General features: G+C 42.4%; 1 protein-coding gene across 1 annotated transcript in view; it reads left to right on the top strand.

The window, feature by feature from the left end:
* Window positions 1-17,089, top strand: part of LOC126161754 (large neutral amino acids transporter small subunit 1) — a 336,636-nt gene that overhangs the window by 97,134 nt on the left and 222,413 nt on the right. Inside the window, exon 2 of the mRNA XM_049917803.1 lies at window positions 4,868-4,993. Coding sequence (XP_049773760.1) covers window positions 4,868-4,993 — 126 coding nt within the window. The remainder of the gene's footprint in view (window positions 1-4,867; window positions 4,994-17,089) is intronic.

A 17,089-nucleotide genomic window follows, 5' to 3' on the forward strand; every position in this document is an offset into this window, starting at 1 on the left:
TGAAATGTCGGTCGTTAAGATCGACCAAAGCGTTCAGATTTTAGCATTCAGGTCTTTGTTACAAAACTTGTTAATTTCACTTTAACAGTAAATCCTAAACAATTATACATATGATCAATATTCACGTTTTATTGGGATCACCATGAAAACTTACGGAGGATGGCAGATTAAAATTACTGTGGCTTCATTCCCTGCGTTACTACAGAATTAAATAGTTTCCATAAATCTTTCCCTTTATAGCCGATCTTACGTCCACCATATTTAACACTGCTACGTCTCCTCGGCAACAAACGGCTTCTACAGTGTTTCCCTATGACGTAGGTTGTCGTCTGTCTCGCTCGCACACTACAGCGCTTAGGCCTGAATAGACAATAGACGCCTGTCATTTCCCCATCTCGTGGTGAATCTGCGTTCTTCTGGCACACGGTCCTCGACGACATGGTTCATTTCACAATTCCTGTAGGCTGACTTTCGGCCATATATTTAAATGAGAGCGCAATGCTCGTTAACTCACATTGTTGACACATCTGTCAGAACGTACTGTTTCGTGGAAAAAGATTGGTCCAGTAATTCGTCTTGCATTAATTGCACACCACATTCCTGTTTTCCCATCATGCAGAGATTGTTGATGTAATTTATGAGGATTTTCGGAGCTCCAACGTCGATTGTTCTGAGAAATTACGTACCCTGACAAATGCAGCCAAGCTTGAGCCACAGTACCTGAGTTCCTCAGTTGATACGCTACCGCTGTTTTGTATGCAGATGCCCTTGACACACCAGTCTGAAGTGCCGAACGTCAAGAGATTTTCTCGAACTGCTTTCCAAGGCCTCCTCTGTCTCGTTTAATTTATTTTCGGTTAAACCACTAGGTTCTCTAGGCCTTAATTTATGTAACGCAGATCTAGTCTCTTGAAATCTCTTCACTAATCTGCGTATCGCCGAATCCTTGCGAACATGCACAACGGCAAATATTTGTATGAATTCAAGCTGACATTCGACATATGATTCCGTTTTTGCATAGTTCAGCACGAGAAACGCTCTGTGACCCGTCGTGCACACCATACCGAATAGGAACTTGACAGGAAACTCAAAACACTCAGTCGCACAGTATAGAACACATGCGCACTGTGTTTCTGTCCGATAACCGGGCAGAGAGACCACCGAACTCGGCGCAGTTGCAATAATGATGTCTAGCAACAATATTTGAAGCGATTAAACATTACAAAACAAAAAACTCAAAAGAAAACACCAGTACACTCAGTCGCACAGTGTAGGCGGCACGCGTAAAGTATTGGTGTCCGAGAATACGCATAGCGACAAACGGCAGACTCAGCGGCAACGACCGGCAAACACCGAGCGAGCCGCGGACCTCACCCGGGCATCTTTCGGGAGACACCCTGTAGTTCAGGGAAACTACGAAAACCAAAATCGGGTTGTCTGTTAGGAGATTGGAACGTGCATCTTCCCGGATGAAAGGCCACTCTATTTAAAACTGCACAACCTCATTTGATTTATCCCTAATGTACAGTACCGGTTTATAAATAAGTTATTTAATAATGTTAAAAGCTACGCTGCAATGTTCGTTCACTTCTCAATCCCGATCACTATATACAATACACACATTTTCGTAATGTTAACACTACACACACTATCAGCTGACCTGAGGAGATTAGTGTCGACGTTTGGTTTAAATTTTGTACACTCAGACTTCCCATTTGATTGCCGGAGGAATTGAGCCAGCATCCCTCCATAATGAATGTGAAATGACTGGTGCGTGTTTAGGGTTCCGTACGTTCCCTACCTTAATCGATGTCGGTAAAAACGGAACCCTAATATTATCACTTTGTTATCTGTCTGCCTGAACGTGTAGAGGTATAGATTTGAAATTTATGCAACGGACTAATATAGTCCCTTGGTGGTGTAATAAATGTAAGATTCTAGGTCATTGCAATTAAAAGATACAACAATTTATGTCACACTGATACTCGCAAGCTGACCCATTAAAACATGTAAGTTACTTCGCCTTGACCTATGGTTTTGAAATTTGAGAAGAAGCAAGGTTTCACAGTACAAGTAAAGGAAAAAATCCGAATATTGTTAATTTGTAATTATATTGCACGAAAACAAATATTTCGTCATTTGTTATCCGACTTCAAACTTTCGCAGGACTGATATCTTGCCAGTATCAATGTCGATAACTGACAAAACCGTCGATATTGTCGATTCACGGGATGGATGAACTGTCCATATACATAACTGAGTTTGTACGCAACCCACAGAGCGTGGGTGTTAATCGCATCTGGCCAATTTGCGACCGCCGTCCCGCGACTCTGGCTTCACACGAGTAGCATTAAGCATCTACAGTAGGTCGACTTCTTTGTAAAATGTAGTAATATACAGAAACCTCCCTCGGGTATCAGTGTGTCTACTACAGCCCAAGCCATGAACGATGGCGGTTCTCGCAGCTCAAGACACGGACGGGGACTGCATTGTCGTGGTAAGAGCGCTTGAAGAATGCGTGCATACTACAAAGTATGTCTCTCGCTTGCTTGTTCAGAATTTGTCCCTTACCACGACCATCAGCCGTGACAACGCGCAACAGATGGAATAAAAATTCACTAAATAACTCGACACGATCACGCTTAATGCTTGCAGTGGCCATTATGTTCACAGCAGAACGTTGAGAATATTACTGAACTGTCATTGGTTCTCGGAGAATGTGTGACGTAAACGCGCAGAACGAGCTTACACTCGACCGCGATCGCTCGTGACTCCCAACTATAGTGAAAACCGTAGCAAAATCCCTACAGCAGTTCCTGAGATTAGTCCGAACGTGAAGACAGAAATTGTGGGGGAGGGGGGGGAGGGACTTCATATACTATTTTCTTTATTATTATTATTTACCTTTAGTACAATTTTACCAAACTCATACTTTGTTTTGTGTAAGTAATCCTTCACTGTATAGAATGTACTGCTTGACAGGTAGTTTTAAACGACCTTTTGAAATAGGTTCGTCTCATCAATCTCTTCAGTCAACATCAAGAACCGCGTTTCATAGCAGAAACTACGAATATTTCTTGGATTCAAATGGTTCAAATGGCTCTGAGCACTATGGGACTCAACTGCAGTGGTCATAAGTCCCCTAGAACTTAGAACTACTTAAACCTAACTAACCTAAGGACATCACACACATCCATGCCCGAGGCAGGATTCGAACCTGCGACCGTAGCGGTCGTGCGGTTCCAGACTGTAGCGCCTTTAACCGCTCGGCCACTCCGGCCGGCATTTCTTGGATTCCTAACTTGTTGTTCCATAGACGTAGTGAACGTAATGTTGGGCAATAACAGCTCAATCAGAGGCGCCATTCTTGCGTTAAGAAATCCCAAAACGTGACAATAAAAAGAACCCTTTGTCACCCACTTTCAACTTAAGTGATCAACTGATAGTAAATTTCATGTTCATATTTTTTGTTTTTCTATAGTATCCTCGATTGTTGATGTAGTGACGCGTTTTTTGCGAGGGGCGTTGGAAAAGTCTGTGCAAAAGGAAAACCTACTTACGTGTTTGGGGTAAACCTTTTTTTATTTTTCGACATAGTCTCCTTTTAGACTTATACATTTCGTTCAACGCTGTTCTAATTTGTTGATCCCTTCTTAATAATAGGAACTGTCTAAGTCTGCAAAATAGCTATTAGTTGCTGCAGTCACCGCCTCATTTGAATAAAATCTTTGTCCCGCCAGCCATTTCTTCAAATTGGGGAACAAATAGTAGTCCGTGGGAGCCAAGTCTGGAGAACAGGGGGGATGTAAAACGAGTTGGAATCCAATTTTCATTAATTTTGCGACCAAAACTGCTGAGGTGTGTGCTGGTGCATTGTCATGATGGAAAAGGACTTTCTTGCGTTCTAACTGACGGTGTTTTTCTTGCAGCTCGGTTTTCAAACGGTCCAATAACGATGAATAATATGCACCTTTAATAGTTTTACCCTTTTCCAGATAGGCGATCGGGATTATCCCTTGCGAATCCCAAAAAACAGTCGTCATAAATTTTCCGACCGAAGGACTCATCTTCGCCTTTTTTGGTGCAGATTCTCCCTTGGTAACCCATTGTTTAGATTGTTGTTTGGTCTCAGGAATATAGTAACAAAACGACGCTTAAAGTCCTGCGGATTCTTCCTGAACAGCTGCAAACCATCCTTGCAACACTTCACACGATTCCGTTTTTGGTCAAGCGTGAGCAATCGCGGAACCCATCTTGCGAATAGCTATCTCAAGTCCAAACGTTTATGCTAAATATTATGTACCCGTTCATTCGAGATGCCCACAGCACTAGCAATCTCACGCACCTTAACTCTTCTGTCATCCATCACCATATCATGGATTTTATCAATGATTTCTGGAGTCGTAACCTCCACAGGGCGTCCAGAACGTTCAGCATCACTTATGCCCATATGACCACTCCGAAAATTTTGAAACCACTTATAAACTGTTCTAATCGAAGGTGCAGAGTCACCGTGAATTTTATCGAGCTTCTCTTTAGTCGCCTGAGGCGTTTTACCTTTCATAAAGTAATTTTTAATTACCACACGAAATTCTTTTTCGTCCATTTTTTGTCAATCACTCGGCTTCCTTGGTTGACACGAATGCCACACACAAAGAAACAGACCAATAAGGCTGGAATTCGGTGTGTGTTCTTTCCAAAGATGCTACTCACTAAACATGACCTTGATATGCGCCAGGGGTTCCGTCTCTAGGACTTTGCAGGGACTTTTCAAACGCCCCTCGTAATAGAGTACCTTAGGTCGATATGTTCCCGTGGAACCTGGGTGAGTAAACGACTGAAAGAAACGTGTTTGGTGTTCGGGCAGGTCTGCTGACGGCGGTGAACTGCATGAGCGTGCGCTGGGCGATGCGCATCCAGGACATCTTCACCGTGGCCAAGCTGGCGGCGCTGGCCGCCATCATCGTCGCGGGCATCGTCCACATCGGCTCAGGTGAGTGCCTGTCTCATCCACGGTGCCCAAGTGCGCTACCAGAAAACCCATACCTCAGATCCTTTCAAGAGTCCGACTCCCATGTATAAAACGTCGTATTCCACGAACTGTTTGCCAGTGATTTAGTTTTGCTGGTACATTCAGTGGTATGTTTGGATACTGACTGCGAAATGTGTTGCTAATAGTGTTAGTAGTAAAGAAGTAATAAATCAAAACGTCATACTGCATGAACTTTTAAAATATAGTAACCGAAAAAGGTTTTTTGTTTCGTCATTTTGTGCGGGAGTGGGGGCGGAGGGAAAAGCGAGAGAAAGTTTCATTAAGATTTGAAATTATGTGTGAAGTGCATTTGGAAGTCGCTAAGTACTCTCATTCTAAAGTACTCGATGAATATTGTCCCGGTAATTTCCACGCCGCGGGCTACACTACTTCAAAACAAACACACAGTATCTAACTGCAATACGTGACTTACTAAGTTAAACCCTCAACGTAAGATCATACCTCTTAATGAGTAGATTATGACAGCATTTTAAATTGTGTGAATAACTATCTGAAATATTGAAAATAAATTTTTGTTGCTCTAGAAAACCTTTAAATAGGTAACCTACAAGTGGGTGCGTGCCCCAGGTTAGCTGTTTGGTAATATAGAAGTGACATTTCTGTTTTCTGCATTTTTTTCAGCGTAAATGGTCACAGCTTCCGAATTAGGTACCTACGAGATACTAAGGAAATTGTGGGGTGACACGCACATAGGCGGCACAGACGCCTTCAGCCAATCTACATCTACATAACTAACCTGCGATTCACACTCAAGTGACTGTTGGGAGAGTTGTAGGTGAAGCAGCCACCTTTTGTTGCCAAACCTGCCACTGCACCGTCACCTGCCGCTTCCACTGTTATTCAGACAACTATCTTCTGGCATCGTTCGTTGCGAGCTGAGACTTCGTTTGTTTCATTTATGAAGTTACAAAGTTAATATTTTATCAATTTTTACTGTTGTTTATTGTCTGACACTAAACAATGTCAGTAGCATGATCGTGAAATGTTAGTCAGTGGAAAAGTTCGACGTCATTCTCTTTGCCAGGAGAATGATAATCTCTCAATCACTCCCTTGATACCGACAAGACGCCTACCATGACAAAGGCGAAGGAAGAGCTGATAATAATAATAATAATAATAATAATAATAATAATTTCATGTGGCTCAGTGGCCAGGTGTAAGTCTTTCAATTGGACGCCACTTCGGCGACTTCCGTGCCCGTAATCTACCCCTAATTACCGAACCGGGAAGAGGGGACATAGAGATTCATGTGGAATCTTAACTACGTGTCGTTCCTGGCTACTCATCACATCGTTGAGAGCAAATGTGTCTAAATGATGTGGCTGTAACGCTAAAGATAGTTTCAGTAATATTCAAAGAATTACACATATAGAGGGTTTCCCAAAAACTTAAAAAACTAAAATGTCATATATGTCGACTCGTAATTAACTTAGAGAAGAAAAAGTAAAATTTGTCTGATACACCAACTCGAAGAGTTTCTTTCTGATTCTTTAATCAAGTTCTACGTGCTCTCTCCTTGTGACACCTGCAGTATCTATTCGATGAACATTTTCGGAGTGCCCGCTGCACAATCATTCGAGGGATTCGCAGTTCCTTTAAGGCCTTACGAACAGACTTCAGTGATAAACGCTGGAAAACCTGTCGATTCCTCCCCGCATATTCGTCATTCTGTCGAGTCGATCCCGCATATTTGTCATTCCTTCTTGGCCTCCCTATACGGCGCTACAAATCCGTGTTTCCTGTTTGCATGTGCCATTTTCTTATGGATGGCCGACAGGTTGTGGTTCTTCGTATCGCGTGCTCAAATTTCTCTGAATTTGGGTGTCTGACCTCGTTTCAGTAAAACAAGTCACACGCTGTGCCTTGTGTCTTTTCCTGTGCAGACTCCATTCTTCGATTCATTTATGATGTATCTACCACTTTGCAACAACAAAGAAAACTTTTTTTCACTTATGTTGCTGTTGTAACCTCGAAAGGCAAAATACATACATCACTTCAGGAAAAGAAAACTCATATAATTGAAAACACGAGACATTAAATATTACAGTAATAAAATGTAAGCTCATTGTGCTTACGGAACAGTTTAGTTGTGTTACTATTTCTGTTCAAAAGTGATAACAATATTGCAGTAAAGATTACTCCCATATCGATATGTTTTTCGTACAGTCATCAGTATTTCTACAAGTACCGTGCTAGTCCACTTCCCTTCCCTTTCTTGTATCTCTCGCTCATTCTGCGTCTTCAGTAAAATGCTGTTCATGTTCTTAACAGCTTTGTCTTCCGATTCCAATTTGGCATCCAATCTTCCGTCCTTCCTAGTCTCGGACATCGTAACACACATTTGAGCAACCTGTAACTTCATCTGGAAAGAATCTCATAATATCTACATATATTTTTCAACTCAGAGTTTTTAACATGCTGCCACAAACTACTTTTCAGGTACTTCTTTGTTTATGTACTTCATTTTTGTCACTGCATTTATACGGCAGTGAATGTCAACAGTAGTAGCAGAAATGTTTTTCTTAATTCTGCTCTCGGAAGCCACTGTACACCCACTGCTGACCCCAGCCATGTAGCTAATGGTGTTCAGCTAAAGTATTTAATCCTTGGTGATACAATTTGTTACCATTTCATGTAATGATTGATTTGTAGTTGCTTCGTTTTGCACTCATTCAGCGTTTTCGTTCATCCCAACGATATTTTATGGGATTCGAACAGCCCTGTCCAGAATATCGACCTAATTTTCTTCAGACCATGTAGTTATGACCTTTGCCTGCCCGCTCGCTAATTATCAAAGCTTTGGAGATAAGTACAACCTCCATAATGATCATTACTGAAACCCACATGCAGACCTATAGCAGAGTTGGCATGGAATCAACCACAAGCAAATAGGTGGAGTTGTGTTTGTGGGTGCTCAGGCCGTTTTCCGTGGCATGTAAGGAGTCCTCTTCAGAACAAAATACAACACTGCCTCGTATTTTGACAATGGCTTAGGTACAACACTTCTTATTTCATTTTTTTACTAATTCATAAACATGCGCTTAGTTTTCGTGATAGTGCGAATGCTCAACTTACTTTCAGATCCCAGAAGGCCACATAGATACACTCTAGCTCACTACATGTTCAGTTGTTTTCCACCAACTTGCTATTACCTGTACTGGGATATTTAGATGGCATAGTGCAGTGGCACGGCACTTATACATAATTAATTCACTGTCGTCTGTTTTTCTAAAGACAAAACGTCTGTTCATCAGATGATGGGTATTGAGGCTGCAATTTTCTCTAGCATTGCGACGCTGTTATTCCTTCTGCGTCTTGAACGGCGAAGCTGTCAGCCGCGCACGTTTCGTGCTGTTGACATGCGCATTACTGAACTACTACAAATGAGTGGCCGTCAATAGTAGAACCGGTTGTGATGTGTGCGTGGCGGGAGACGAATGGTGGAGGTGTGTGAGATTGCCTACTTCAGTCACAGAGATCCGAGGACAAATTTGCTTTTGATTACGACATTTGTCTAAGTCAACAGTAAGAAGAGGAATACCGAAATCTGATATGGCGCTATTAAGTTTAGAATATTGAACTCCATAGTATCTTCCAACAGCGGTCCTTCATTAATTCCACAGGGCCATCTTGCATCCCTTTTATTCATATAGTTTGAAAACAGTAATTGTACGTAAATAAGCTACACGTCCCTTTGTTATTAAGGAATTCATACTACGTTCCTCTACGGTTCTCCGGAGAACCACCCCATTTCTTATCTACCTAATATTCAACATTCTTCTACAGTAACAAATCTCAGACGCTTCGATTCTCTTTTTTTCCACTTTCCCCACAGCCCATAGGACATTTTCATAAAATGTTCCGTGCAGACGCACAGCCTCAGAAATTTCTTCGTCAAATTTAGGCCAATGTTAGGTAGCAGTATACTTCTTTTGGCCAGGAGTGCTATTTCTGCCTGAGTTAGCCTGCTTTTTATATCTTCCTGTCTTCATCCGTCGAGTTTTATTTTACTACCAAGATACCAGAATTCCTTCACTTCATCTACTTCGTGGTCTTCAATTTTGATGTTAAGTTAATGGCTCATCCCTTTTCTGTAATCCTTTTAATGCTCATCCCTTTTCTGTTATTTTTAATTAATATCGTCTTTCTTTGGTTTACTTTGAATCGATATTCTGTGCTCACTAGACAGTTCATTCCACCCAACACGTCCTACGATTCTTTCACTTTAACTGCATCATCAGTAAATCTTGTCACTGGTGTTAATTCGCCCCGAATTTTAATCCAACTCTCAACCTTTATTTTACCTCCGGCAGTACTGTTTCGACTTACGGATCGAATAGTAGAGGCGAAAGACTGCTTCAGTTAATTAAACTCGACCACTTCGTTCTTGATCTTCCCTCTTGGTTCAAATACATGTTGTATATTAATCTTCTTCCAATATAGCTTCAGCTATTTTTATAAGATTTTCGAACGTCTTGCACCATTTTGCAATGTAAGATTTGGGAATTTGTTGTAAGGTCTTACGGGACGAAACTGCTGAGGTCATCGGTCCCTAAGCTTACACACTACTTAATCTAATTTAAACTAACTTACGCTAAGGGCAACACACACACAGACACACTCATGCCCGAGGGAGGACTCGAACCTCCGACGGGGGGAGCCGCGCGGGCCGTGGCAAGGCGCCTGAGACCACACGGCTATCCCTCGCGGCTTTTACATTGTCGAACGCATTTTGTAGGTCGACAAATTCTATAGGCTAACTTCCATTATCAATCATAAAGTTAGGACTGCGTCTCTGATATCTAACATCTCTTCACTTTTCTTTTCCGTTCTTTGTATATTAGTCTTGTCAGCAACTTGGATACATGAGCTGTTAAGCTGATTGTGCGATAGTTCTCGTACTTATCTTCCCTTTCTATCTTTCGTATTGTGTGGCTAATGTTCTTCCATAAGTATCGTAGTTTCTACTAACCAATTTGAATAGTCACTTGTTTGCCCCCCCCCCCCCCACCGCCAATAAATGTAGGAATTCCAGAGGAATATTATCTATGCTTTGTGTCTTAATTGATCTCAAGTCTTCCGTAACTCCGTCACACTCTGACTCCAATACTGGATTCCCTATGTCTTTGAAATGGACTGCCGTTTCTTCTCCTGTCATGTAATTAGGCAGTTTGTTCTTCTCAAACCGGTCGTCATTGATCGATCCTGTCCACTCTCTCCTCTGTATTTAACACTGGAATACCTGTTGATCTGTTGATGTCGATGCCTTTGCTTTTAATTTCATCGAAGATTGTTTTGCCTTTTCTGCATGTTGATTGCGTCCTTCCAACCACCATTTGTTTTTCGATTTTTCATATTTTTACTGCAGCTGTCCCGCTTTAGCTTCTTTGCGCTTCCTAATTATTTCATTCCAGTACGGTATGTAACATTTTTGTACTTCTTTCTTTTATCAATCAGCGGAAGACTTTCTTCTGATTTTTTTGCAGTTCCGTTCCTTGGTACGAGATTTCTCTGTCCAACTATTGCGCTTTCGAAGGATGTCCATTCTTTTCCACCTGCATTGTCTACTGTAGGGTTCACTATCGCAGTATCTACAGCGCCAGGGAACTTCACACAAACAAAATTATTTTTCAGTACTTCAGCATCCTAATTCATTCCTTACTGAATCTTCCTGACTTTTCCTCCAAACTGTCGTCTACTTCATCAATACTAATATATATTCATTTTGTGATTTTTTTTGAACAGTACATTCGCTTTTGCTAACTGAAACTGCAGAACTCAGTAAACCTTTCTCCTCTCCCATTCCTACTACCGAAGCCATATTATCCAGTAACTCTGTCTTCTCGTACTACAGCATTCCAATTCCTCATTATTATTTAATTTTCACCTCTCTTTACGTATCCATTCAGTTTTCGTAATATACTTGTCCATTTCCGCGTCTTGTGTTTGTGACGTCGGCTGGTGTACCTGAGCTGTTGTTGTTGGCATTGGTTCGCTGTCGATTCTTGTGAGAATAATACTATCACTCAACTATTCACGGTAACACTCTGTGTCGTGCGTTTCTGTTCATAATGAATACTACTCCCATTATATCCTGGTCCTAATTAATGACAAATAACTATAACGTAATAGTATATGTATCTGCGACATTGAAGTGATATAAAAGCTGAAGTTGTATTGTAATTTAAATGTTTGGGTTACCATTGTTATGATGATTTACTCAGTAAATATCAGCGAAACATTTGTATACACCTTTTAAGTTTTCTAAGCTTTGGATGTTCAGGATAAATGACCAAACTCGTAGCTGAGTGACTGCCTGTTCATGGCCGTCGATCCACAATAGAACGTTCCACAGTTATATTTTTTCGACGTTCCCTACTTTTCTCTAAGAGTCCAGGAACACTCATCATCGTTATCAGTCATTTTACATTCACTGCAGGCTGAAGACTTTGGATGTTGCGTGCATCAATGTCTTAAGCGATACGTATCCACGTTGCTCCTACGTGTTTGTTGGTGTCCTTTAGATTAATGATTGGATCGTCGTGCATTCGTAAGTCCTGGAAGCCAGTAAAGCCGTTCTTGGCCCACATGTCATCCATTCGCCAGGCTACATGCACTCCCACCCACATTTCATATTCATTTCAGTCGTAATCACGTCTTCCATTCCATTCTGATTCTGGATCCAATTGTTGGTTTTCCTATCTTTTGAAGACGCTTGTTTGGTTTTTGTGTACTGACGTGCACGGCTTTTACTAATTCACGCATAAATAACCACCGAACAAAATTGAAATTCACAAAGCCGGACGAGCGCGGTGAGCCCAAGAGAGTTAATTTAATGGTGGATGTACTGTTTTCGCTACAAATTCCTGTTTTTTAACATAATCTCCGTTCAATGCGACGACATTACGCCACCTTGCTGGGAGGGCCTTTATACCCGTATGGTACAACTCCACTGGTCGACGCCGGAGCCAGTGTCTTGCTACATCAATAACTTCCCGCGGAGTGCATCCTTCATTGGGCCAAACAGATGGAATGTGCGAGATCCGGGCTGTGGGGTGGATGACGAAGAACAGTCCAGTGAAGTTATGTGAGCTCCTCTCGAAGAAGTTTGTTTGCATTTTTGTGGCGACCAACGAACTGAAATCGTTTCTTCTGTTCCCTGCTGGTATCACAGTACACTTCAGAGTTGATCGTTGCACTATGAGCGGAGACATTAAACAGAGTAACCTCTTCAGGGTTCCTGGAGACAATCGCCATGACTTACCGGCTGAAGGTAGGGTTTTGAACTTTTTTTCGGAGGAGACATCATATGGCACCACTCTGTGAATTGTCGTTTCGTTTCCGGTTCGAAGTGATGAAACATAATTCATGGCGTGTGATGTTCGACAAAAAATTCATCTACATCTACATCCATACTCCGCAAGGCACCTGACGGTGTGTGGCGGAGGGTACCTTGAGTACCTCTATCGGTTCTCCCTCCTATTCCAGTCTCGTATTGTTCGTGGTAAAAAGGATTGTCGGTATGCCTCTGTGTGGGCTCTAATCTCTCTGATTTTATCGTCATGGCCTCTTCGCGAGATATACGTAGGAGGGAGCAATATACTGCTTGACTCTTCGATGAAGGTATGTTCTCGGAACTTCAACAAAAGCGTGTACCGAGCTACTGAGCGTCTCTCCTGCAGAGTCTTCCACTGGAGTTTATCTATCATCTCCGTGACACTTTCGCGATTACTAAATGATCCTGTAACGAAGCGCGCTGCTCTCCGTTGGATCTTCTCTATGTCTTGTATCAACCCTATCAGGTACGGATCCCACACTGCTGAGCAGTATTCAAGCAATGGGCGAACAAGCGTACTGTAACCCACTTCCTTTGTTTTCGGATTGCATTTCCTTAGGATTCTTCCAATGAATCTCAGTCTGGCATCTGCTTTACCGACGATCAACTTTATATGATCATTCCATTTTAAATCACTCCTAATGCGTACTCCCAGATAATTTATGGCATTAACTGCTTCCAGTTGCTGACCTGCTATATTGTAGCTAAATGATAAAGGATCTTTCTTTCTATGTATTCGCAGCACATTACAATTGTCTACATTGAGATTGAATTGCCATTCCCTGCACCATGCGTCAATTCGCTGCACATCCTCCTCCATTTTAGTACAATTTTCCATTGTTACAACCTCTCGATATACCACAGCATCATCCGCAAAAAGCCTCAGTGAACTTCCGATGTCATCCACAAGGTCATTTATATATATTGTGAATAGCAACGGTCCTACGACACACGACCTGAAATCACTCTTACTTCGGAAGATTTCTCTCCATTGAGAATGACATGCTGCGTTCTGTTATCTAGGAACGCTTCAATCCAATCACACAATTGGTCTGGTAGTCCATATGCTCTTACTTTGTTCATTAAACGACTGTGGGGAACTGTATCGAACGCCTTGCGGAAGTCAAGAAACACGGCACCTACCTGTGAACCCGTGTCTATGGCCCTCTGAGTCTCGTGGACGAATAGCGCGAGCTGGGTTTGACACGACCGTCTTTTTCGAAACCCATGCTGATTCCTACAGAGTCGATTTCTAGTCTCCAGAAAAGTCATTATACTCGAACATAATACGTGTTCCAAAATTCTACAACTGATCGACGTTAGGGATATAGGTCTATAGTTCTGCACATCTGTTCGACGTCCCTTATTGAAAACGGGGATGACCTGTGCCCTTTTGCAATCCTTTGGAACGCTACGCTCTTCTAGAGACCTACGGTACACCGCTGCAAGAAGGGGGGCAAGTTCCTTCGCGTACTCTGTGCAAAATCGAACTTGTATCCCATCAGGTCCAGCGGCCTTTCCTCTTTTGAGCGATTTTAATTGTTTCTCTATCCCTCTGTCGTCTATTTCGATATCTATCATTTTGTCATCTGTGCGACAAGCTAGCCTCCAGAAAAGTCATTATACACAATCAGCGTCGTGACGCGCAAGAAATTCCGCACGGATGGTCCTTCGTTGCCCTTTATGGCGGCGCGGGACCTAGCGGCCACAATCCTTTGAATGAATTTCTTTTATTTCACGTCTATGGTCGCAAAATTGTAGGTCCTCACACTACTGGTTTCGGTCAGCAGTGACCATCTTCAGATCTGTTTAATAAAGACATTTCTTTATGATCTTCAACATTTCGCGGTCCTGTCAGCAACTGTATAAATACTAATTTTAATTTTAATAATGAACAGCCTCAGTTGGATCGTTTACCTAGAATTTACCTAGTTTTCAGTCGGGAAGTGGGGCCGAGGCAGTGCCAGAGAAGTTATACAGTCTGACGATAACTCATGGATTTGTAGTTTTAGCTTGACGATGTCCACTATGGACAAACGATAGATACTGTTATTCTGAAGAAGGTTGGGTTATCCGTACTGAAACCTAGGTAAATTCTAGGTAAACTGTGCAACTGAGGCTATTCATTATTAAAATTAAAATTTAAATTAATTTCTTTATGAAGACATTTCTTTATAAAATGTATCTGAAGATGGTCACTGCTGATCGAAACCGGTAGTCTGAGGACCTACAAGTCTGTGATCATAGACGTGAAATAACAGAAATTTATTCTACATTTCGGGTCACTGTTCAATTTGCGACCATGTCGCAGCTTGTGAAACATGCCTTAGAGTACCCCAACTGGTGGACGAGCGTGTCAGGACTACCAATAGAGACGGCCAGTTGAGCAGCGAGGTGTATGATTGTGATCCATCGATCACCTCGAATGAGAGTGTCCTCACGTCCAACTTTGCAGGAGTCACAGCTGTGTGCTTCCAACCGACATGCCGGTGATTGGACAGGTTTGTGCAACCTTGTTGCGATGATGGCAGACGCCTCGTCCAACGTCGCACTTTGCTTTTCTTCACTGCCAGGTCTCCGTAGACATTCTGCAAGCGTCTGTGAATATCTGCGGTGCTCTGGCTTTCCGTCAGAAGAAACTCAATGACAGCTCTCTGCCTGGAACGCACCTCCGTTACAGACGCAATTTAGATAGAAGGCTATTTGTAGCGCCGCCACTTATCGGAACTTCATGAAAATAATTCTTTATTTTTTTAACCGAAAATGGCCGAGAAAGAAAGTGTTGCATTACTTATTGAACGCACGTCGTATTTCAGCCGCCAAAAGCTATTGACATTTTTATTTACTTATAATCGGTTTCGATCGTGAGATAATCTTCAGGTTCTTAATATTTCTATTGCTACTCGGTACGTAGCAAGGCACTTAGGAAATTTCCATCCTTCAACTCAAAATAATAATCATCTTCGTTACATTTCTGTTTCTATTTAATCACAGATGTTTAGTTGTTGTATCACCCTTATTACTCAGTGGACAAAAGTGAGTCACTTGCGCACAGCCACGATTCGTTCGCGAGGTTGACGGGATTTCCTGAGGCCTGCAGAATATCGTGCGCCGTCTAGCTTGCCACTATGAAAGCGAACCAGACTGATGACACATGTCGCTGAATCATATTGTGAACATCCGTACTGGGGGAAAATTTACTCACTTAATTGCGCCTGGGAGTGAGGACGTTTCGGTCAACTTATTGTGAGTCAGCGCGTAATCGGGATTGCTAATATACGCACAACTGACCTTTAACAGTGCGGTGCGTTTATCTTATTCATCATTGTACTTGTTTACTAGATCCACCCAGGGCGTACCTGCGCGGGAGAAAGGGCTGTGCTTGAACACGAGCTGTTCGAAGAGCTTACGCCACAGTTCGGGAAATCTCATGCTCTCTTTGATCAGAATCCCTTTTTGTTGTGATAGCATCTTCAGTAGGGATGTTATGAGGTTGACTGGATTCCTGGTTTTATATAAAAAACATTATTTGCAGATGTCAAGCAACGTATTATTTTGATGTAAACCACATACTAAAAATTAAATTTTCTTCCCAACTTACGCCGATTCTAGCTATTTCTTCTCCATGTCAGCTGAGGTTGCATTTAACAAAATTTTAATTTACACTGAAGAACTAAGAAACTGGTACACCTGCCTAATATCGTGTAGCGCCCACGCGAGCATGCAGAAGTGCCGCAACACGACGTGCCATGGACTCGGCTAATGTCTAAAGTAGTGGTGGAGGGAACTAACACCAGGGCTGCCCACAAATCCGTAATAGTACGAGGGGGTGGAGGTCTCTTCTAAACAACACGTTGCACGGTATCCCAGGTATGCTCAATAATGTTTATACCTGGGGAGTCTGGTGGCCAGCGGAGGTGTTTAAACTCAGAAGAATGTTCCAGTAGCAATTCTGAAAGTTTGGGGTGTCACATTGACCTGCTGGGATGGCCCAAGTCCATGCGAATGCACAATGGACATGAATGGACGCAGCTGATCAGACAGGACGCTTACGTATGTTTTACCTGTCAGAGTCGTATCTAGATGTATCAGGGGTCCCATATCACTCCAACTCCTACCATTACAGAGACTCCACCAATTTTAACAGTCCACTACTGACACACAGGTCCTCTGCGTTAAGCCAAAACAGGAGTGTGGTCAGCCGCGTGGGATTAGCCGAGCGGTCTAGGGCGCTGCAGTTATCGACTGTGCGGCTGGTCCAGGCGGAGGTTCGAGTCCTCCCTCGGGCATAGGTGTGTGTGTTTGTCCTTAGGATAATTTAGGTTAAGTAGTGTGTAAGTTTAGGGACTGATGACCTCAGCAGTTAAGTCCTATAAGATTTCACACACATTTGAACATTTTTTTGGAGTGTGGTCTGCAATTAGTGCATGACGAATTATTGGACCAATCTTTTTCCACTAAACGATACGTTCTGACAGTTATGTGAACAATATACCTCATCCTTTTTTTCGAGAACTAACACCTAACGAAAAGGTGTACGGCTTATCATGCAGGACAGCGCAAGACCGCACATCGCCAATGCTTCTATGACAGCAATACGAAATGTTTTTGATGATGGGGTAGTTGTCTGGCCTCTTCCTTCTCTAGATCTAAACCCGTGTGGTTTTTATCTTTGGGGTATGTTAAAAGACTAGGTCTAT

The sequence above is a fragment of the Schistocerca cancellata genome, chromosome 2, assembly GCF_023864275.1.
Source record: "Schistocerca cancellata isolate TAMUIC-IGC-003103 chromosome 2, iqSchCanc2.1, whole genome shotgun sequence".
Taxonomy (NCBI): domain Eukaryota; kingdom Metazoa; phylum Arthropoda; class Insecta; order Orthoptera; family Acrididae; genus Schistocerca; species Schistocerca cancellata.